The following is a 22,505-nucleotide window of genomic DNA, read 5'->3' as shown; positions in this document are numbered from 1 at the left end:
ACACCTAAATACTTCTGAGGTTTTGGGCCTTAGTGCTTCCCTTAGGACTGGCCTACACCATTCTATCAATTGAGAAACAACATGGTACAATTCCCTATTGTGACTGTAGATACAGGTATAAAACTGTGTGTAGGCAAGCCCTTGGTGCTGGAAGTCCAAGGTGAAAGGATCATTCCATGATAAACTCACCTTCTTTCCACCTTTAAAGATATACAATATTATGTATTCTTAGCCTTTCTGAACTGCAAACTTGGGTTTCCTGCCAGTTGGCACTAATGTACAAATGCATTTGTACATGTAAGGTGGAAATTTCACACCCCCAGGTAAGGAGCTAAAAAATCATCTCCATTTTCTAATTAATGCTTTTGATTCAGAGATCCAGGATTTAGCACAATAGCCATGAGTATTTAAAAATCCTGACTCCTAACAGTTTCAGGTTAGCAAGAAAAATAAGTTAAAATGAAAAAGCAAGTGGAGGACTGGAGAAAAGAATCAAGAGACTTTAATAACAGAACAAGTAATTCCACTGAACAGCTTCAGTTATTAAGATTAGTTGGCATATATAGTTGGTGTGCTTTGCTGTTATTTAAATACACAAAGTACAGTGCAAAAGAGCATCAAGGTTTCTGAAGACATGTAGCCCTTCTATTACAAAGACAATGCTGTACAGGACTAGTTGAAGGTTTTCTATAAAGCTAGTTCAAAAAAGGGAACTGACATTTCTATTTAACATTCAGTACAGCTGTAATTCATATTTCTACATGGGTACTACATGCATTCTAGCTACAGCTACCTCTCTCCTAGGTACTGCTATTCACTACTGTTGCCTTGAATGTTTGATATTTTTGGTGTTAGAAATGTTAATATAATTTAGTTTATGTTGAAGCAACACCACAAACTGCATTTCAGCTTGCCAGGAACTTATCATCTGAACTTCCCTTCACACGAGCTCACCAAACTTAATTTACTTAAATTAATTATTCATCATTTAATGTTCTGCCAACCTAAACCTGAAATAATAGGCTGGAAGAAAAAAAAAATCTTTTCAAAAGAATCATCTACATATCCATTTCATTGCTATCTAGTCCCTCTCACAAAGAGAGCCTGAAAAAAAAAATCTACACAAAGTTTTATTGCAATCATACATGGGTTACGTCAAGGGTCAAATACAACAAATACTATGATGCAATTTTACATTTATTGAACTACAGTTCAAAGCACAAATTTACACACTAAATACACTGAACATCTCTAATGAAGTCACACTAGTCTCCCACTGACATTTGATATATCTGGGTGAAAGACAATAACTTTACAAGACTTTCTAACAGGAATCCTTAGTATAAAAACTGTGTACTTGTATGTAAACTGTTTAACTGAGAACCCAAGTGATGGGTTTCCATCTCGACTAAGTCATCCATTTTGTTGCATATTTTATTTAAACGCTCAGGGGTTGAACAAACTGGCAAGTTTAAATCTGCACACTATTATCTAACCCTCCCACCCCAGTGAATTGTAGTTGTAGCTGGTTTTGCCTGGTCCCAATTAGCTATTACTAATTTTCAAGTTTTGAAGAGAATGAGTTGAATTCAAGATTGTTCCATTTTAATTCCACAGTGGAATGTTGACCAGACAAACTACAGGCTTGCAACTGCAAGTCTACATGAAGCGTTACTGCCTGTTTAAGCTGCAGTGGAAAAGCTGTCTTCTGGGCTCAGCTGAATGCAAGAAGGCACAAAGAAGAAGTTCTTCATCAATGTGTCTGAAGTAATTCCAGCATCTTGCATCTCATACCTACAGCAGAAAGTATAACAGAGGTATGTTCAGGAAGCATAGACCTGAGAGTTTTAAAGTTCTCATGGCGGCTTAACATTGGAAACCAGCATTAAGTTCAGTATTCAGTCTAAACAAAAAAATTATTTGGCAGACTTAAGATTAAGTTAACCTTTTCCACCTTAGTAATACGTGCATTATGGTATTTACTGGTGAATATATGTTATATAGGCTGTGCTTATCACAACACTTCCTTTTAACACATTGGACAGCTGCACAGAGACTCATCAGCCAGCAAAGCAATACCTACAATTGTATGCATTCTACCATTGTCTTAAATGAAAGACTTGTCTACACCACACCACAGGGTAGACTATGGGATTGTGAACTGCAGAGCACTCCAAACCATTGTGCTCTAACTGTCCTGCATGGACACTATTGGTGAGAATACCTAGTTCATGTTAATGTAGTCCTGTTTGAAAGGTGAAACAGTGTGGTAGCATTTTAAAAAAGAAACATGAACTAATTGTCTAAGTTGATTTTTTTTTAAAAAATAAATCTTCCTATATCAATCACCATGCATCCAACTGTAAGATTATGACTAAATGTTTTCAGGGGGGAAAAAGGCTGAGTGCAACTACCACAGCAAATATTGAAAACATCATCTTACCAGTCATTGAAAGACATCATGTAGTAAATTGGTGGTCTCTGAAAATCATTAAAGGCAGACTGTTGACCCAAGGTACCAGAACCCATATTATCAAAGATCAGCCAGTCTCCGACACTCAACTCAGGAAGAAGACAGTTTTCCACAATTTGATCAAGCTCATCACAGGATGGACCCCAAAGGCTGCTGGCAAACAGAGGCTCATCTTCCTTGTATTTCTACAAAAACAATCCAGTCAAGTCAGGCTTTAGTTTAAGGCAAAAGAAAGTTTTATAGACACATTAGAAAAAGAACATTGATATTAAGTCATCTGAAAAATTCCTTTCTTCTAGGGAAAAAGTCCACAGATCCATTACAATGGGTCTCACGCCTGCTTGCAGCTTCTTGGGGCAGAAAAGACTTGTCAATCAGGCAGTCTGGGAGAGGCCATACCCCTAAAGACCTAGCCAGTTCAGAATACTTCCAAAGCTGTTTTGTAGTGCAAAGTCCTTTAAAGGTTAATTCACAGGTTAACAGACAAGATTCATAAACATTTTCCGCTGCAGAGCAACTTGAAATTCCTCCCCAATTATATTATTATGTCCCTAACTTCAAATTTCACCCCAAGGAAATATATATTGTGTCCCCAAAGAAAATGGAGGCTAGTGTGATGGTTTATGCCTTCCTCAGACCACAATCCTTGTACTGAGTTGGATCTGCGGACTTTTATGACTGGAAGAAAGAAAATTTTTGAGAAAAGATATGGTAGGTTTCCCTATTCTTTTTCACAGGGAAAGTCCACAGAGCCATTACAACAGGGTGTCTAAAAGCAGTGCATTTCCGTGAAGGGAAAACAGGAAGAATGAGATGAGTGGCTCTGAATGAATGAGCACCAGTTTTTTTGGTGGGGAGCATGCTTTGCCTGTTCCATGCAGGCCAATAATGTAACATGACACACACAGACCAAGCCCTTGAAGATGTCCTGTTTGTAAAAATACTTTTTCAAGGCTAAAGAAGTGTTAACACATCTGACTATCCTATTTTAATTATACCTCTCACATAATGTAGTTAAGATTTGATTTTCTGGACTTGGGTACAGAATTTTGTCCTTGGGAGCAGATTCTTTTTGTAGAGGAGACATAGCTGAGTGGTGGTGGACACCTGAATTCTACATGAGACCTAGAATTTCCCTTGACAGCATGGAGGCCATCATGGCTCACTTCTGCCTTGTTCGTTTGTCCTGGAGATCCTGGAGAATACTGTGATCAGAAAAAGAAAATCAGGCTTTTGGCCCTGGAAGAAAGGTGCATAATCATGCCTGCAGCCTATTAATTTCTTCATCAGAAAAGAGACTCATCTTTGCTGGGTTCTGGCTACAGATATGTCCATTGACACACAGGTGACTCAGGGCTGACTCTGCACTCAAAGACCTTAGGCTGTAGCCTCCGCTCTTCTGGATTTTTCCTTTACTTTAACCACCTCCTATATTTATTTATTCTATATGTAGTGCTTGAATATACAGAAGATTTTTTTTTGCTCTTTTCAAAATATGCAGCCAGGAACAGCGAAGATTAGATGCTCATCCAGGTTGAGGGCCTGGTATCTCTGTCCTTGTTTAAAGCTATTGCTGAAGTGTTGTGAGGGATCACTGCTACATCTTGGCTGATCAGGACTGCTCTTAAGGCCTAATTATTTTGATCCCCTTGATACTGTGTTAGAAGTCTGTTCTTGCATTAACTTTGGATGCAATTTGTTCCCTGAATGAGGTTTCCTGCTTTTGAAGCTGCTATAGATTATCTCCACCAATCCTCTCATTGCAACATACCCTCTCTTCCAAGTACCCCTGGCAATGGCACAAAAAAGACAGTCCTACATGCCCAAGAAATTTATGGAGAAAAACCATGTGGAGTCTTACAACAGTACGTTGTTCCTAGAGACCCCTGTTCTTATCCAAGACAACAGAGCCCTGACAGATGTGACTGGAGAACAGAGGACACTGTGCCTCCTGACCACTGGCTTGGAGTGGAGGTTGATAGTTATAACTATTCCCAGAAGTAACAGTGCCAATATGATCTCATTTAGATGTTTGTGATACTGACAAACTAGGTTGTTCCAGGAAAGAGAATGAACTGTATGGTATCCCTTTTGTGTGGGCATTTTCTAGGAACAGTGCTCTGATGAGCAAGTCATCTTAGCACATGTATACAAGAACCCTTTTCTGCTTGTGGAGAAACAATGTTAACTAGCACCTTGGAGGACAGCCTGAGAAAGGCAGGTAGGCCACAGAATAAAGGGTATATGGGTAATGTAGTCTGTTGCACATGATGCTGGTATCTCCTCCAGCACGGTTGCATAACATGTAGATAGGTGTTCACATCAATTAATGATGAAAATTTGGTACAGTGGTAGAACTTGGTCTCCATCTTGTGACTTTGGAGTTGAAGTTATGAATATTGGCTCTATACTGTCTGTATTTCAAACTTATGCTATGCTTCTGGGTGACACCCCAAACAAGTTGGTGTCAGCTCTGCCTAGCCTGCTTGATGGTCTATTAAGGACCATCAGCTATACAACCGACACATTGAAAGAAGGCAGATACACCTTGTAACTCAGCAAGGTATGCAGGGACATGCCTATGACCAGAACTCTGAGGTTTTTCCATGCCATGTGATGGACAGCTTGTCTTTGGGACAAAGAAAGCAGAGACCACATGGCAAGAGACTATAAAAAGCTACTTCAGCTCCTCCACCTTGTCTTCAATCCTGCTTCTTACCTCTGGAGGGACTTTGCTACAAATGGAAGCTCTACACAAAGAACTGATGACCCATCCTAGATGTGGATGTACTCCAGAGACTTGATTTGAACTTGCAGTTTATTCCATCACTGCTACAAGCCTGAATTAAGAACTTTGCCATTACTGTATGTAATTGATTCCATTTAACCAATTCTTGCTCTCATCTATATCTTTTTTCCTTTTATGAATAAATCTTTAGACTTTAGATTCTAAAGGATTGGCAACAGCGTGATTTGTGAGTAAGGTCTGATTTGTATATTGACCTGGGTCTGGGGCTTGGTCCTTTGGGATCAGGAGAACCTTTTTCCTTTTACTGGGGTATTGGTTTTTATAACCATTTATCCCCATAAATAGTGGCACTGGTGGTGATTCTGGGAAACTGGAGTGTCTAAGGGAATTGCTTGTGTGACTTGTGGTTAGCCAGTGGGATAAAACCGAAGTCCTCTCTGGCTGGCTGGTTTGGTTTGCCTTAGAGGTGGAAAAACCCCAGTATTGGGCTGTAACTGCCCTGCTTTAAGCAATTTATCCTGAACTGGCACTCTCAGTTGGGTCCCACCAGAACCAGCATCGTTACACCCTCCTCTAAGTCTCAGCTGGATCAAGGAGTGCCAAGACCCATAGAAGAGAGTTTCTCCTTTTGAGTTATCAGAGCTCCTCAGATGATTAATATATTTTAAAATTATTTTATGTAAGCAGGTTTCCAAGGCAGATTTGTTTATAGTCACTAAAGTGTGTGCCCCCTGTGCTACTCAGCAGTAACCAGTACCTACTTGGCCTGAGGATTGGACTTCCACAGCCTCAGGCAGAGCTGGTGCTGTGACTAAGCTGAGCTTATTGCTCTTACTGTAAATCTCAGGCTGTTTTGATGAGGGAGGGCTAAGGAAATCTTTCTCAACAAGGCTGCTGGCCTGAAGGTTCTTAATGATACAATGGGCAAGAGGTAGTCTGGCCATGTATGTCTGGTTCTAGTCAGATATGTGGAGGCACAAAAGACTGCTGAGCTGGCTCAGGGGTTGTTTTGGTTTTTAAATTATATTCTTTTAAATAAAGATCATCTGTTTCTTTAACATGAGGACTGAATCAACATTGGGAGTACAAATTATCACAAATTTGCTTGTGGATGAACTAATTCCCCTTTCCTCACAATCCCCATGTTTCCTTTTGCAGGGGCTTATCTGGAGGCATACAGAGTCCCCACCAAATACTCCTGAGAATGGTTTCTGATTACTCCTCAAAAGAAAAAAAACTGAGTTCTTCCTGTATTGTGGTGACCTACAAGTGGAAGGAAGTCCCTGCACCTTTTTCTCCTCCTTTTTACTAGGAAAAAATCAAGCCTTAGAAATTTCCTCTGTGGAGGAGTGACACCTGCAATTAGAGTCCATAGTGTGCCTTTTATGTCCCTCTCAGCTTCTGTATTCTGTGGTAATAGAATATCAACAGAGGGGGTCAGGAGAAAGCATAGCAGGTGTGGTTCTACAGAAATAATGTTCTTTTGAGATGAGCCCTTGAATTTTATAGAAGCTCCTTAAATCCCTGCCTGTGGAAGGAGCAGGGAAAACAATCACATGACACAGCCCTTTTGTCTCACTAAATCCCCTGGTGGGCCCTGTAGTGCTACACAACAGTTAACACCCATGTTGTCTCACTGAATCCTAGGGTGGGCAAGGCAGGCTTCCATAAGGGATGATTCCCACCTTGTTAAAGAGGGTGAAGTAAATTAGAAACAAGTAGTGGGCCAAGACACCCTTTACTGCTGCTTGTTCCTCCACCTCTGGGCTGCTCTCTACCTCAGCCCTCCAAGACTAGCAGTCTGGGGCATGGCTGACCTGCAAAGAGCAGAGACCCATTAGTCAGGCAGGTAGCACATGGCTGACTGGCAAAACAAGCTGAGTTCAGCTGGCCAGATATTTTTGCGCCCTTTTCGTCCAACTTCTCTATTCCTCTAATTGCCTTGAAGCTGTTCCAACAGAGCGGCATGTCCAGACAGGTTAAAACGGAAACTTCTGCAGCCAGCAACCCTGGTATCAAAACGGGGTGGGGGGAAGGTGTTTCAGCAAGCCTGCTGCAGAGCACAACTCCTCCACTCACCCACACCCCTTCCAAGGCAAAATAAAAAGCCAGTTCAAACTAGCTAGAAGTGGCTGCGTCTTCAGGGGTGTGGCCATTTGCGCCTGAGTGGCAGGTCTGGTTACTGCCCCAAAGAAGCTGCAAACAGGAATAAGATCCATTGTAATGGATCTGCAGAATTTCCCCACAAAAGAATAATCCTTTGTAAATTCTGTAAGAATATGATATAGACTCACCTTGTGAACCTCTGGGATGGTATTAAATTTTTCAAACAATTTACTTGCAAAAGAACCATAAACACCATCGTTCATGTAGTACATAAAGATTGGCTCATCATCACTCCTGGTTTGCTCCACTGGAAGAAAAATGGTTACAGAGGATTGCGAATTAAATGTTGTTATAAAAATATGTAACAGTTAATCCCCACCCCCCAAAGTATGTAAAACATGCACTGGGATAAGAATGTTGGGGAAAGAGTGTAATTATGAGACTACAATATCCATTCAAGCCTCCCGCTAAAGGCTATGCTTAAGGACACATTTTGTATATTAATATTTCAGTCATTACTCAAAACATCCAAAAAATTCCATTTCAGTAAAAGAGGGACAATAGTAACTCCATTGCATGTTCTTTCATCTTCCCCTAATACAGCTGTAATTATATGCTGATAGCATGCCTGAAGATCATAGATGAGTCACATCCATAAACCAGTGAGGAAAAAAGCAATGCCAAACAAACACAGAAAACAGAAAATTAACAGAGATACAGATTAACCAGGCTTGGAAGAATTAGATTTTTATCGGTAAATGTCTTTCATTGTATACACACCAACTGATGAAAAAATATTTCCACCAATGATAACAAAATATACAGACAGGCAAAGAAAGAAAAACGCTGCTTGAGAATTTATTAGAATTTGATTAATGATATTCATTTTATATATTTTGACATGATGTTGATAATTTGTTTTAACAGTTATAAAAAATTTGGACTTTTTGAAACTCAACATCTACTATAATGAAGTAAGTATTGTCTGACCATGCCACATAATATCCTGCAAAGGTGAAAATTTAAAATATATAAAAATGAAAAAAATATGCTTCAAAACAATCATCAATTATTTTTTAAAAAATCAACACTTAATTCTGCCAAACCTAAGATTAACATAGGGACAGAACCTTAAAAAATAGACAGACTCAAGTATGAGCCATATATTGAACAGAATATTTAAAAAGCATAATTCATGATCTGCACATAAAATGGAGCTATGCTGACAAAAATGGAGACTTATTTGTACTGATTCACACATGTACAAAACAAATATATTGCTTACTTCCAGAGGGAAGAAATTTATCGTATTCAACAGCTTTCTTTGCAATGATGTTAACTGCTAGAGTAAATGCAGATGAAACATAATAGCATCCAGGCTCTGCAATCACATTAACACCGGATTCTTCAGGAAAGTAGACATCCAACAATGGACTGATGACATGATTAACCTAGGAAATTGAAGTCATAGCTAATGTTTAGATTGCTCATCTGATTTATTTTGAAGTTTATTTATAGTTCTTGTGAAAGGTGCTGGATTGATAGATCAGACACAGAAGTCCTCTGTCACAAATTCCCAGCCAACAATTTACAGTGCTGGTGAGTTGGCCATAAGCTGATTTTTACTATCCATATTGGGCCTTTGCTGAATCAAGTCTCAGACATCACAGTTAAGATTTACAAAAATAAAATGGGTGTTACTTTTGGGATACTGATGCCATACCTAGGCACCTAATAATAATTGCTAGCTCTTACATAGTGCTTTTCATCAGTAGATCTCAAAGCGCTTTACAAAAGGAGTTAAGTATCATTATCTTCAGTCTCCAGTAAAGCCCAAGTCATCCAAATGACTGAATCACCCATTTAAGTAATTTCATAGTGGTTGTAGTACAACAGATGTTGTAAAATTATTTATGAATCCATGAAATGCATCAGAGTTGCGTTTAAAAACAAAAAAGCAATTTGGTCCACTACCCTCAATAGTTGTGCATCTTGACAAATAAAGAAACAGATGGTATTCACTGAATTTACCCAACATTAATCTGATTTTTAACTTCAGTATTAAAGCCATAGTCTTGCATGACTTGTCCACAACTACTTGATAAGGCAAACACTAAGTAGACAATTTTCAAAGTTCTATTAATGATTTTAGCTGTTTGAACCTATTCATTTCAGCACCCCAGGCTTTGGGAGTATATCTTTAAGAGTACGCAAAATACAGTGATCAGTCTAAATCTCCATTATTCACTAGTGACCAAGTCATAACACCAAACCAGAGATCAAACGAGGCTCTGTCTACACTTAAAATGCTTCAATGTAAACACTTACTAAAGCAACAGGAGGGGTTCTGTCATAGCTAGTAGGTAATCCACCTCCCTGAGAGGTGGAGCTAGGTCAATGGAAGAATTTATCTGTTGACCTAGCACTGTCCACACTATGGGTTAGATTGGCTTAACTGTGTCTCTCAGGGCCATAGATTTTTGACATCCCTAAAAATGTAGCTATGCCACTTTAACTTTTCAGCGTCAATCTGCTCTAAAAGTAAAAATCTTAAAGCTCATTAAAGCAAATGTCCAGCTGATGCATTGTGTCTTAAGTTCTAAACCAAAATACTGAAAATTCCAGCTGCAGCAGCAGGTCAGTATTCATCCACTATGAACACAGTAAAAAGAACTGCCTCCAGAAGAAAGGGCTAAAATCTTCATGGTAAGGGTACAAGGGTAACCGAGGCTTTGGTTTGCTGTCAATTTAGAATGGTTACTGTTTCTCTCATTTGTAAATCCTTAGCACCTGAGGGACAATTTTGTGAATAATTTATGTAATATTAGTTGAATCAGAGTTGAGAAACTAGCAGGACTTCATGGACCTGTACTAATTCTCTGCTAATGACTCCACAGTGCAATTGTGGCATATAATCCAGTCCATCCCCATGGTTTTAAATCTGTCAATCCAGGTTTTAACTATCAATATTAGTTGGAAACTGACATGTCAAAAAACTCCAAACCTACAAATGAAAGGCAAGCTAGTTCTAACTTCCACTGAGTTGCATACCTCTTCCAGCTGAAGTTCTGAACCTGTGAAGCCCCCACCAATGTCCAACATGTTCATCTTAAAGCCAAATTCTTCCTAAAAGGAAGTATAGACAGGCCTTTAAGTATGCAGACAATAGAAATTAAAGTTTTTATTGAAGAGCTCTCCAATCTCATTCAATATTGTATGCTCATGATTTTAAACATGAAATTGTGACATCTTAAATACAGTAGAATATTCCAGTGAACAATTCACTCCTGTTATACCTAGTATTACTCTACATTAAACATTACTGCAATATTAGTAAAGAGAATGAATAAATTAAGCAATTCCAAAGTAAAGCAACCTTAATTTGGCCTTTGTTGAGTATGCAGTAGAAGTGTCTTTTCCTCACAAAACTGGACAGTGCAACACACTGTCCAGCAAATACTTTACTACAGTATAGTGGGAAAGAATTACATGTTTATAACATTAGATGCACATAACAGTATGTATAATATAAATGGATGCATGGTATGATAATGTAATTCAAGCCCCTCTTGTAATGCATATGCACAAGGAGGAAAGAGTTAAACTGCTGTGGGAACTTCAACTGTCTTCCTTGTATAATTAATCACATCAATAATTTTGCAATAATCACAGCAAGGTCGTTATCTTTGATTTTTCTGAAGTAAAACTTAAGCTTTTCTTTCTCACTTAAAGCGAACAGAAATATTTTCAATACAAAAATCTGTTTAATTAACACAAGAAGTATACATTTATAGCCTAAAACAACAAATTAATTTACCAGTGTCAACAAGTCAGTTCCTCTTTGCCAAGAGGATCATTCAGAGTTCTGTTCCTCCCCACCGCAAAACCCAATGACACAATTATACAATTATACGGAAGGCAGCCACATGCATTGTTCAGTTGGTAGTGATTTCATCTCATGCAGAAAAACAAAACCTGTTCACTGGTCTTGGTAGATAAACATTTTAGTTTACTTTTAAGATGTATTCTTAACTTAGAAAGCTACAAATATATTCTGCTCGAGTTGAGATCTGGGACTTTTAAAAAAAAAAGCAGTTGGCCTTTAATGAAAATTTTAAAATACAATCAAAGGATGTTTTAGTGGAAGATTTTATTTGTCTCACATTAAATACTAAGTAAGGTCTATAATTTACTGCTCAGTTGTGTGTAATCAATTCCTTTATTTGAAGGGTCTTTACAGCAATTATCTTTCCTACCCTTATCAGACTAGCAAGACACATTTTAGGAAACAATTTTTCTTATCTCCATTAGCGAGAATATAGTTGGATGATGACTCTATTAAATCATATGTTACCATAATTACTTACAGCCATGTCAAACACACACCGAGCATCAGATATAGCATGAATGTACACTTGAGGTTCCTTGCAAGAGCTTGAAATGTGAAATCTAAAAGAAATGAAATATAATAATAAATACACAAACCTACAACCTGCATTAACAACAGACCACTGATATATCTAGACCAATAGGGACGTACAGCAGATCACTCAAGGAAATTTGACAAAGGAAGTATTGTTTTGACAGTACACACGTATTTATAGTAGTCGAAATGCATGTATATTCCATGCATAGGTGATTAAGGTTTTATTTGTTTAAAAGAAATGTATGCAATATATACAGGACTATAGGAAGAGACCTCAAAACATCTTTGCTTTCCTTCTAGCTCATTAATTTTGCCCACAAAACAAATTTGTACAGCACAATTTAAGAATGGCTAACAATGGCTTCATTCTAATCTTTTTTAAAAAGGAAATGTCAGTGTTCTCAAGATATGACAATTAAAGTTGCCTAATGGCAAGTCCATAGAAATAATTTATTGAAATACGTTTATAAAGAAAAATAGGCTCATTAGTGAGATAGCATCTGAGAACCAGTTACCGAAAATACTCTAAAACACAGTCCTAGCACCTCCCTACTCACAGTGTCCATATCAGTTTTGATTTTTTTTAAACAGAATTTTAGGCTTTGGAGAATTAAAACTATTGTAATGCAGGTTTATAGAACTGTACAAATGACCAGAGGGACACAGTAAAACAATAGATGTTATAACAATTGGGAACAGTAGTTATTCCCAATTATCCTCTTTATGATTATTTTCCTAATAGACCAGATTGTGGACTAGACACTAGACAGATTGATTGCACAGATGAGATGGGGTAATTCAAAACAGGTGAACAGAAAACATTAGCTAGAAAACGAGAGGCTAAGAACAGATCAGACAAACCAGCCATTTTCTCATATCTAAAACGACAGACATGAAAGGAATAGAGCACAGTTTCAGCCAGCAGTCTGGTCTCGAAATCTAAGATTACTATCTTACTATGACAGAAGACGACACAAAAAAAATAAACATTTTCATCACGGAAACTTAAAATATTGTGACACCATGTTTATTCACAAAAATTGTTCCTGGTGCCCACTCACTAGCACCGGGCCCTTTAAAAGAGACCTAGTACTTATGAACTTTGTTGTTCTGACAGTCCAGAAGAATGATGATGTCTTATTTATGTACAGAACATAAAAATATAAATACAACTGTGAAGATATAAATTTCCTTTATAAAAATGTATCCATATTGACACTGGAGAGATAAGATAATTCAGCTTCCATGGTTATACAGTCTACTAGACCACTCTGCTCAGGCTGCCAACAAGGTGCCAATTAAGAGGGTGACTCTTGTCCAAGGGAACTAGATGAAGACTACAGTTCATTTTATACCTTTTATGTTTCATGCCCCTATAATATAAAGCTTCAGTGCTTGTGAAAAACACTAACTCTGCATCATATAGAGTAAAGGTCACAAAAGCCATTGGTCGCTTCTGATCACTACTAACTTGGGTAAGAACCAAAGCAGCAATCTAAAGGGGAAAGGCTCTGTATCCCATTATCAATCCCCTTGAGCCATTCAACCTCTAACATGCATACTTTGATATGTAACATGTATTCACTCAGTATTCTATAAGCTGTTTTATAAATAAAAAATGGTACAAAATGCAAAACAGATGACCCGTAGTTAGAAGAAAAGGCTCAGCACAACCAAATGATGGGAAGGAGAAAGAGTAGAATGTAAGTTTGAACTACAATGGATAGCGTATTTTAACATATTTTAGAGCCCAATCCTGCACTGCCAGGATGGACTAAGCGTTCTTTTCCAAATTATTTGGCCAAACATCTGAAAGAGGGAAGGAGACAATGAAGAATGTGACAAAACCAGACACGAACTCAGAACCAGCTATATTTTCTGCCTCTTTTTGGAGCCTTGTGAACCATGTGGCCCCACTGATTTTCATTTCTAGAATTAAGTTAGAACAGTTTTAGACATACTGATTTAACCCTGTATGCTGACAATTTGTATTCTCTTCTCATCCTTAGCGCTAAGTAAGCTCAGCCACAACATGACTGTTACTGAAGTGACAAAAATTAGACAGATTAAGCTACTGATACCTCATCCAGAGTCTAAGTCTTCATTGTGACAGACATGACAGATCAATTTAAATCAATTTTCATCCTGTTTTGCATTTGTACATTTTAATTACTTTTCTAAAGAAAGGGTGATTTGCATTGATTGGTTAAATTTGGTACTTCTTTTTGCTAACCAGGAGGATACATTATCTATAAACAATATTTCAAAGCAATTCTATAGCTTAACATATAATAAAATGCAAAAATCTGAATAAATGTGATAGAAAATGCTGAATGATGCAGTTCTAGATGATTTTCTAGATTAATATTTTTACTTGTGATGTTTGTCAAACTACGTTTCAATCGAAACTGGAATTCAATTAAAAATGCACAAAGCTTTTTAAAATTAGTGAAAAATACCTTAAATGTGCTGAATACATAAAGTTTATCAAAACATATTTTGCATTTAAAACGGATTTATAAACAAAGGAAGTATCTGCAGTTAGTGAACTCAACTAATTGTTTCTGGTCATGTCTTTCAGGATTTATAAGTAGTTCATCTCATCCTCAGACACCTCATTTTTGTATATTGGAAGAGCCGAAGAAGCTTCTCTGCTTTTTCAGCTCCCAACTGGTTTCTCAAATTTGAATGAATTAGTCATTAAACTGAACTAACTGAATCAACTGAAATGAAGAAAATATTCTCTCTGTACTTGCAGAAGCAGCTAATGCTGTCAAAAGCTGGTTTAGCATTTCAACACACACTGGTTCCAGGTGCTTAGCCAATGACTTCCATTAGTTCAGTGCTTTGACTTTCTTTAAAACTTTGCCAGCAAACATATACTGCTTGAATTTTTTTAAATTTAATTTTAATACTTTAAGTTTAGGCATTAACATACATTACTAACTTCAATTTTAAATAGGTTAATTTATTAAATAATAAAAATGTATTTAATTTAAAAAATCCAATTTGTTTAGGTTAAAAAAATAGATTTTTTAACCCACCCCCGGTGACTGATAAAGGAATATTCCTCTTACTTTGACTGTTTCCTTAATCTATCAAACACATTCATTAGTGTTCCACAAGTTTTTTCAGCAGTTGAAAGCGTACAGACAATTTGTGCATCGATTTTTGATCAGTGTGATATGAGAATTTTTCATGTTTGTGTATCTAGCTTACTCTAGATTTAAGAACCACAGGTCACTCAGTTTAGGAAGACTAAAAACACTTCAAGAAGATCCTCTGCCATCTACAGGTCAAAAACTAAAATTACTAGAACTCTGAATTTGAAGTGATTACTATGGACATCACTAAAAACTTTCCATAGTTAAATCTTACAGCATTATCTCACCTAGTATCTGTACTGATTTTCCCACACTTAACTACTGGCTTTTATCAGTTCAACTGTTTATTTTTCTATGCACAGTTAGACAGATAAAAGCTAATCACTGGAAAGCACAACAGCAAGAGTAGGGAAGTCAGTGGACGAAATGCTCTAGCAGTTTTTCTGACTACAGCAGAAGGGATTTCACATTCCCACTATGGATTGCATTAAATTCACTTTATGTAGCTCAAATGCAATTACTTTTCTGTTTCATACGGATTTGAATGCTTAAGTGTCACCAAAAATTCTGAAATGATGCAACTGGATTTTATATTGTTCCCTATAAGGAAAGAAGAATAAATTGGCACAATAAAAAATAATTTGAGTTAAATCTAAGTTTGAGTATTTAATATTACACATAAAGGGAAAATGAAAAAGCTACTCACTTAACACCAACTATTTGGACTTCAAGCTCCTTAGCACATTCCATGAGGTGCCTACAGCTCTTCAGCATGGTGCCAAATTTCATGTTCATCTCCTCAGCTCCACTAATGTCTTCTGTGGCAATATGTAGTAAGAGCCTAAGAGAAGGGGAAGATGATTGGGGCACAGTTGGTTTACATCATCATCAGCACATGTGAAGCCTGAAGACTGTCAGAAGTATGTTGATTATGTTGTCAGTACTCCAGCTCCATCGATGGATGAGTCAAGTGAACCTAATAAAAACAATCCTGTACAGAGAAAAAACTAGCAATTAGGGGCTAAAACATTGAGCCAACAAGGAAAAGGGATTTGGAAATGCAGCAACTAAGACTCTGTTGTAGCAGCAAGAGTCTGTTGGGTGCTGTAATAAAGAAAGGGTTACCGTCTCATAAGGAGTGCTTGCTCAAAAGCTGCTCTTTAGTGACAATGGGATTGCTTCTCTCCAGCCCTTTCCTCCTGGCTGGCAGGAGGAAGAGTGCCCTGGGATTCCCTTTGGAGCCTGCTGTGTTTCTCTTCTTACATCAGCCTTGTCTGGTAGAAGTCTGATCCATGTAGAGACCCCTCCCATCCCCCCATCTCCACTGGCAGTTGGACTGGGTGCAAGGGGTGTTCCATTCCCTCCCCCATTACTTCCTGGTTGCCTGTGAGAAGGAGGCTGCTGTCTGAGTGCCATTTCTCCTCCTCCAATGGGTCTCACATATCATAGCTAGAAGACCTATTAACTCAGTCTTTGGCTAGAGCATAGGTAGCTAATTTCTTGTAGCTTCGTGAGCTGAGTCTCATTAGTTGATATTTAATCAGTCTTGTTATGATTTAATTGCTGTGGAGTGGTAATTTGATAAGACATGCCTATCAAAACCAGAGAATGTACAAACACAAGATTATATTAATACAAACTCACTCAACGTCAGCTAAAAGGGTCAATGATTCCATTTTCAATCCCAAGTGAGAAACACCATCAAACATAAAAAGCCGCATTTTGCACTAGCTGAAGGTTGGCTGGTGAAGTCCAAGCACCCCATGCAGAGTGAACTGCAGTAATCCAATCTGGAGATGAAAAAGGCATGGATAACTGGCAAGTTCTACATCTGAAAGGAAAGATCACAGTCTCCTTGCCAAGCAAAGATAAGCACACTATTGGCTACTACCAGCGATGTGATAATCTAACGGCTGCCAAAAATTTAATGGAACCCTCAAATTGCAAACATTTACAGGTTTAAAGGTGTATGCCGGGGGGGTAGGGGGAATCATCTAACTTCCATTTCTTCCATGTGTGCCCTTCAGCATCCTTGCTCGTCATTTATGCCATTTGTTACTGCTGGCATTTCACTCATTTTGGATAATTAAAGTAGACTGGCCAGTTTCATTTCCTGGTTCTCTTTTACCAACACAAACACTTCAGAGGAATTTTTTAAAAATCATTTATCAAAATTAAACAATTTTAGTTATACAGTATTCTGTAATAACATTTGGACAAACCTATATATTCGGCCTAGTTATTTAATCAAAAATCAAATCCTTTGAATTCATCATATGAAAACTCCAAAAATATATCTATTTTTGCACACTACAGCTTAAGTAGCACCAAGGTTAGTCTGAAAACATTTGTTAACCAAGACTACATATGCCATACTGAACTGACAAGTTTTCATGACAGCATTATAAAGCATCAGTAAAGATTTTCTAGCGAAAACAACTGTACAAGATAAAAAGAGAAAACTACTTTACCTTGTAATTCTGCTCTTCTCAAAATATCTTGCAGGATTCTCACACCTGGGTCTCAGCTGGCTAAAGTGAGGCTGGAGGAAATCCAAGATCTTGGTGCTTTTTGGCCCTTAAAGGCAATGGTAGTGGGTAGCAGCATGAGCCATTCTTTCCCTACCAGAGGTCACATGACACCCTGAGCTTAATTACTGCCTTTGGATTCTTTCAGTCAATTCTAGATTTTAGCAAAATGTGAAGGCTCCGCAAAGAAAAATTAGCCAATCACAAAACAAAATGATTAGAAGAAAAGAATGCTTCAGAAGGCTGAATAGTAAAAGCATCAAAATCTGAGAAACCAACACTTCAAAAAGGTTCCTCTTCAAACATCGACAGAGATGGATGAAAATCTTCAGAGAAGAAGTACAATTTTCTGTGCAGGATTCTCTCCAGGAATGCAAGTAACTAAAGTCACATGATTGGAACAGGCAGCAAAGGCAAGTCAATGCAAAAATATGAAATTATTTTTGAAGTACACAAAGAAGGTATAAGATAACTCCCAAAAGGAAAACCAGGCTTATCACTTCAGACTGTAGGACAAACACAACGACTTCAAAAGTTTAGCCAACTCAGGTGAAATCCAGAAAGAAATAAAACTATATAGTAAGAGAATTTGGACTCACAAGTTGTACAGGATTTATACTCCAAAATGGGATTTCTTCCTGTAAGCTGAATCTAAGCAACTGCTTTGTACATGCATGGAGCAAGCATCATGTAGCAGTCTTGTACACTGCTAGAAACATCCACGAGGAAGACAGCACAAGCCACTTTGATTGAATGATCCTTTAACAGGGTCTTTAGCTTATAAAGGCTTTCACATACACCTGCTAGCTACCATCACCCACATCAAAGGCTGTCTGTACCAGATGCCAGCCCAGGTCCATGCCCTCCTGCACTAAGATTATTTATTTACCTTAAAGAGTCCTGGCATTTTGTCCAAAGAGACTGACTGAACCAGGGCAGAGGCCTTTTTTCAAAAGTCAGTCTGTCCTTTGACCGTGAAGAACTGATATTTCACCATGCTAAAGGAGCCAACTGTGCACTAGTAAACCTTTGTCCAAAAGAATCTTAGCACTGAAGATCAGGATCACAATGAACAGTCTTTGTTCCAGCCATGGTCACCTCAACCACAAGCTCATGTGGGGATGGGGCAGGGCAGAGAGAGGGGAAACTTAGCTGAAATACACTTCTTGACTGTCTGACAGGGACAACAGTCTGGGCAGCCTGATACTTCTTCACCAGCTGGACCCAAAGAGGGTGCAATGGTACCACAAGCCTACTGGATGGAGGTGAAAGTCTTGATTGTAGCCTTTGAAGATTCCTGAACTGGCACTAACTCAAACTAGCCAACTTAGCCAGTTTTTCAAGAAACTGGAGGAAGCCAGTTCCTCCCACAGTCTTGCTAACCTGCTGCTGCTCTGCAATGGAAATGTATTTGCCATTAGTTGGTGGTCAGCTTATCTGATTCCCAATAGAAACCATGTCATCCTGATCACCACCCTGCTCCCACTATAGTGATCTATCTAACATGCTAATGGAGCATACACAATACCACAGAAGTCATCTAGACTGCTTTTCTTAAGACCCTTCAATTGCATGAGGTACCTATGTCAAAGCCAATGCTTCATGCACCAGCTCAGTGTGAGTGTAGTCTCTGTGCAGACGGTGCTCTGATTGTGTGAAGCGCCACCAGGTCTCAAAGCAGGGTGGGAGATAAGCACTAAAGGGAGTACTGTAGCCTTTGGGACAGCCTGAGAGATAACCAGGAGGGATGTGGCAAGATCCCAAACATGTACCATCACAGAATCTCCCCACATCCATCTCCAAGATGTGAACCTGAACAGAGTCAGGTGCTTTGGTAGTGATATGTCAGGGCAACTTGTTTCTTGGTGTTTCCTGTTGAAATTTACGTGGAAGCAATGCCTTGTTCACCAATGTGAAGCATAGTACTGTTCACTTAAAGTACTAACTTGCAGTGTCTTGGGAGGCTCAGACCATAGGCGACCCGCAAGCTATGAATGGGAATGATGCAAGATGCTTTGAGGGGAAGCTCTCTCGCACTGGGTCTGGAGGGAAGTGGAATCTGTACCAATGTGGGTGGCACTAACGGAATTCCAGCCCTCAGCAGCTGAAGCAGACTCAGGTTTATGATTGAGTGATTTCTCTTTTGAAGTACTCTGAGCCATGGCTGGGGTATCTCAAGAAGGGACTGAAGGCAATACCCATTACTCTTAATTCGCTTGTGACATCTGCAGGTGTATCTGACACCACTACACAGCACACCCAAATCCCAGGCAGAAGATTCAGTGTATGCGGTCATTTGTTGACAATTGAAGCTGTTGGGAGTCAAGTAAATGGATGACATCCTGAAATAAAACACTGAAGCCATGCAAAGCAAGACTACTTGTAGATGAAGAGAAGCTGAGGCCTCAAGGCAGGTGCCAACGTACTGAAATTAAACTGCCAGAATACTGAAGTGAAAGTTGGGCCCCCAAAGCCAAAGTTCCCCCCAGGTTCTCCTGAGCATAGGAAGTTCCACCTGTTATGCTAGGAAGCTGAGACCCAGAAGAGAAAATCCTGCAACAAAATATCTTTAGAGAAACACTGCTACACCAGAGCCAAGGTTGGACAAAATACATGCAAGTAAACTGCACTAAAAAACCCACATGCTTCTCTTGCTTCCAGGTAAACAGACAAACCATACCACAGCCAAAGTTAAATTCCCACAACAATAAGAAAAACTAAGATTTCTCCCTCTTTTCAATGCAACACTTACTTAGCACTTGGATGGTTACGTGCAATTTTCTTTAATTCACTTTCATTGTCACAAGTCATGATGTTTACCCCAGCTTTCGCTGCATATTTTATCTGAGAAGCTTGCTTGCAAGGATTTGTATATATAATGTTTTCAGGAGCAATGCCCAAGTCTTGTACCAATGCCATTTCAGACTGAAAAACAAGACAGTATTAAAGTGTTAAACACAAGTCAAATGAGTTTCAGTAGCGAATTTATCTTCAATTTATGTGGGGATATATAGCTCAAATAAGGTTTTCTTCTAATTAAACTGTATATTATAAGCTGCTTCAAGAGTACAAAATGGAATTGCTATACTAAATCATAATGAAAGGTTTACAGTTTAAGGCAAAGAATGTGTCCGCATGGTAACTAACACCAAGAGCAGAAGTTTTATACAGGACAAATTTAATGAACTCCAGGATAGAGAGAGGGTAATTTGACAGGCAAACAGGATATACAGAACAAACACTCACTTTACTAGAACATGCAAACCCAATTCCAAGAGCTGCCAAAATCTCAAGTACACCTGGAGTGGAATTGCATTTTACAGTGTAAAATGGTTTTACTGGTGCCATCACATTCTGCCATTGGTTGTGTTTCTTCAGAAGCTTTCCAAGATCACCAACAAAAAATGCATTTTTTCCAGTCTATAAACAAAGGACAGTAGAAAAATAAAAATCATGTATCTATAATAGTGGACCTGAAGTCAAAGCAAAAATATCCTAGGACGCACAAATATCTCATGTTTATTAGATCAAAGAATGACTAGGAATCATAGGTTATATATTTTTTATTCTGCCATTTGCTTAATGTATGACCGTGGACAATTCATTTGACTTCTGTGCCACAATTTACCCAAATTTAAAATGAAGGCAATACCTACTCCTTCGAAGAAGTTGTTAAAATTATTTACATAATACTTTAAAATTCCTTGGATGAAAGGCCCTACCTTAAATGCCTAGTATTATGGCTTTTGCAAGAACTATATTTAAGGTAACAACTATATTTAAGGTAACAATATATTTCCATTACAAGCACTTCTTTACTAAAAAAAAAAAAAAAAAAGTCGTCAACTTTCTTGAGCAGGGCCAGGGCCAGGAAAAATTTTTCCTAATGTCTAATATAAGTCTGCCTTGCTGCAATTTAAGCCCATTACTTCTTGTCCTGTCCTCAGTGGATAAGGAGAACAATTTATCACCCTCTTCTTTGTAACAACCTTTTATGTACTTGAAAACTTTTATGTCCCCCCTCAGTCTTCTCTTGACTAAACCCAATTTTTTCAACCTTTCCTTGTAGGTCAAGTTTTCTAGACCTTCAATAATTTTTGTCATTCTCCTCTGGACTTTCTCCATTTTATCCATATCTTTCCTGTGGAGGCCTTTGCTGAGCAATTTAGTGCTGAGCAGTGTACTCCAATTGAGACCATAACGCTGAGCAGAGTGGAAGAATTACTTCTCACGTCCTGCTTACAACACTCCTGCTGCTATGTCCAAGAGTGATGTTCACTTTTTTGGTAACAATATTACAGTGTTGACTCATATTTAGTTTGTGATCCACTATAACCCCCAGATCTTTTTCTGCAGTACTCCTTCCTAGGCAGCTGTTTCCCATTTTGTATTTGTGCAATTGATTATTCCTTCCCAAGTGTAGTACTTTGCACTTGTCCTTACTGAATTTCATCCTATTTCTTTCAGACCATTTCTTCAATTTGTCCAGATCATTTCGAATTCTAATCCTATCCTCCAAAGTGCTTGCAACCCCTCCCAACTTGGTATCATCTGCAAACTTTATAAGTGTACTCTCTATGCCACTAGGCAAATTTATGAAGATATTGACTAGAACTGAACCCAGGACAGATCTCTCCTGCAACCCATTTGATATGCCTTTCCAGTTTGACTATGAACCATTGATAGCTACTCTCAGAGTACGATTTTCCAACCAGTTGTGCACCCACCTTATAGCAGATTCATCTCTAGGCTAAATTTCCCTAGTTTGCTTATGAAGAGATCATGTGAGAAGGTATCAAAAGTCTTACTAAAGTTGAGATATGACATCTACTGCTTTCCCCCCTCCACAAGCCTTGTTACCCTGTCAGAGAAGGATATTAGGTTGGTTTGACGTGATTTGAGGTTCTTTCCCCCATCTATCTGAGGCATCAAGATTATAATTACATTCTATACAAGAATCTATACTAAAAGTACATTAAGGTTCTAAAGTCAAGCACTCAAAAGTTAGGAAAATGCCAGGTCACCTGTGCAACCTGGTTAACTCTTAGGTATGGCATATTAAAGAACAGGGTTCTATTCTGAGCTCTGCCACAGATGGCCTTGTGCAACACTTCCATTA

The 22,505-nt window shown here is 38.4% G+C and overlaps 1 protein-coding gene across 4 annotated transcripts in view; it reads right to left on the bottom strand.

Annotated features, from left to right (window-relative positions):
* Window positions 1-484: 484 nt before the first annotated feature.
* The window catches only part of AZIN1 (antizyme inhibitor 1), a 59,255-nt gene continuing 37,234 nt past the window's right edge, over window positions 485-22,505 (bottom strand). For 2 of the 4 annotated variants that reach the window (XM_048841410.2, XM_048841411.2), the window contains exons 4-12: window positions 20,633-20,806; window positions 20,139-20,311; window positions 15,565-15,699; window positions 11,696-11,777; window positions 10,380-10,454; window positions 8,614-8,779; window positions 7,517-7,635; window positions 2,444-2,658; window positions 485-1,794 (exon numbers count right to left, since the gene is read on the bottom strand). In XM_048841410.2, coding sequence (XP_048697367.2) covers window positions 1,683-1,794; window positions 2,444-2,658; window positions 7,517-7,635; window positions 8,614-8,779; window positions 10,380-10,454; window positions 11,696-11,777; window positions 15,565-15,699; window positions 20,139-20,311; window positions 20,633-20,806 — 1,251 coding nt within the window. In that variant the 3' untranslated portion in view covers window positions 485-1,682. Of the gene's footprint in view, window positions 1,795-2,443; window positions 2,659-3,471; window positions 3,679-7,516; window positions 7,636-8,613; window positions 8,780-10,379; window positions 10,455-11,695; window positions 11,778-15,564; window positions 15,700-16,502; window positions 16,649-20,138; window positions 20,312-20,632; window positions 20,807-22,505 lie in introns of those variants that run through there. The other 2 variants (XM_048841412.2, XM_075125020.1) reach the window with 2 other exon arrangements.

This window comes from Caretta caretta, chromosome 2 (assembly GCF_965140235.1).
Source record: "Caretta caretta isolate rCarCar2 chromosome 2, rCarCar1.hap1, whole genome shotgun sequence".
In the NCBI taxonomy this organism is placed as follows: Eukaryota; Metazoa; Chordata; order Testudines; family Cheloniidae; genus Caretta; species Caretta caretta.
This window is presented reverse-complemented; position numbering and strand designations above follow the sequence as displayed.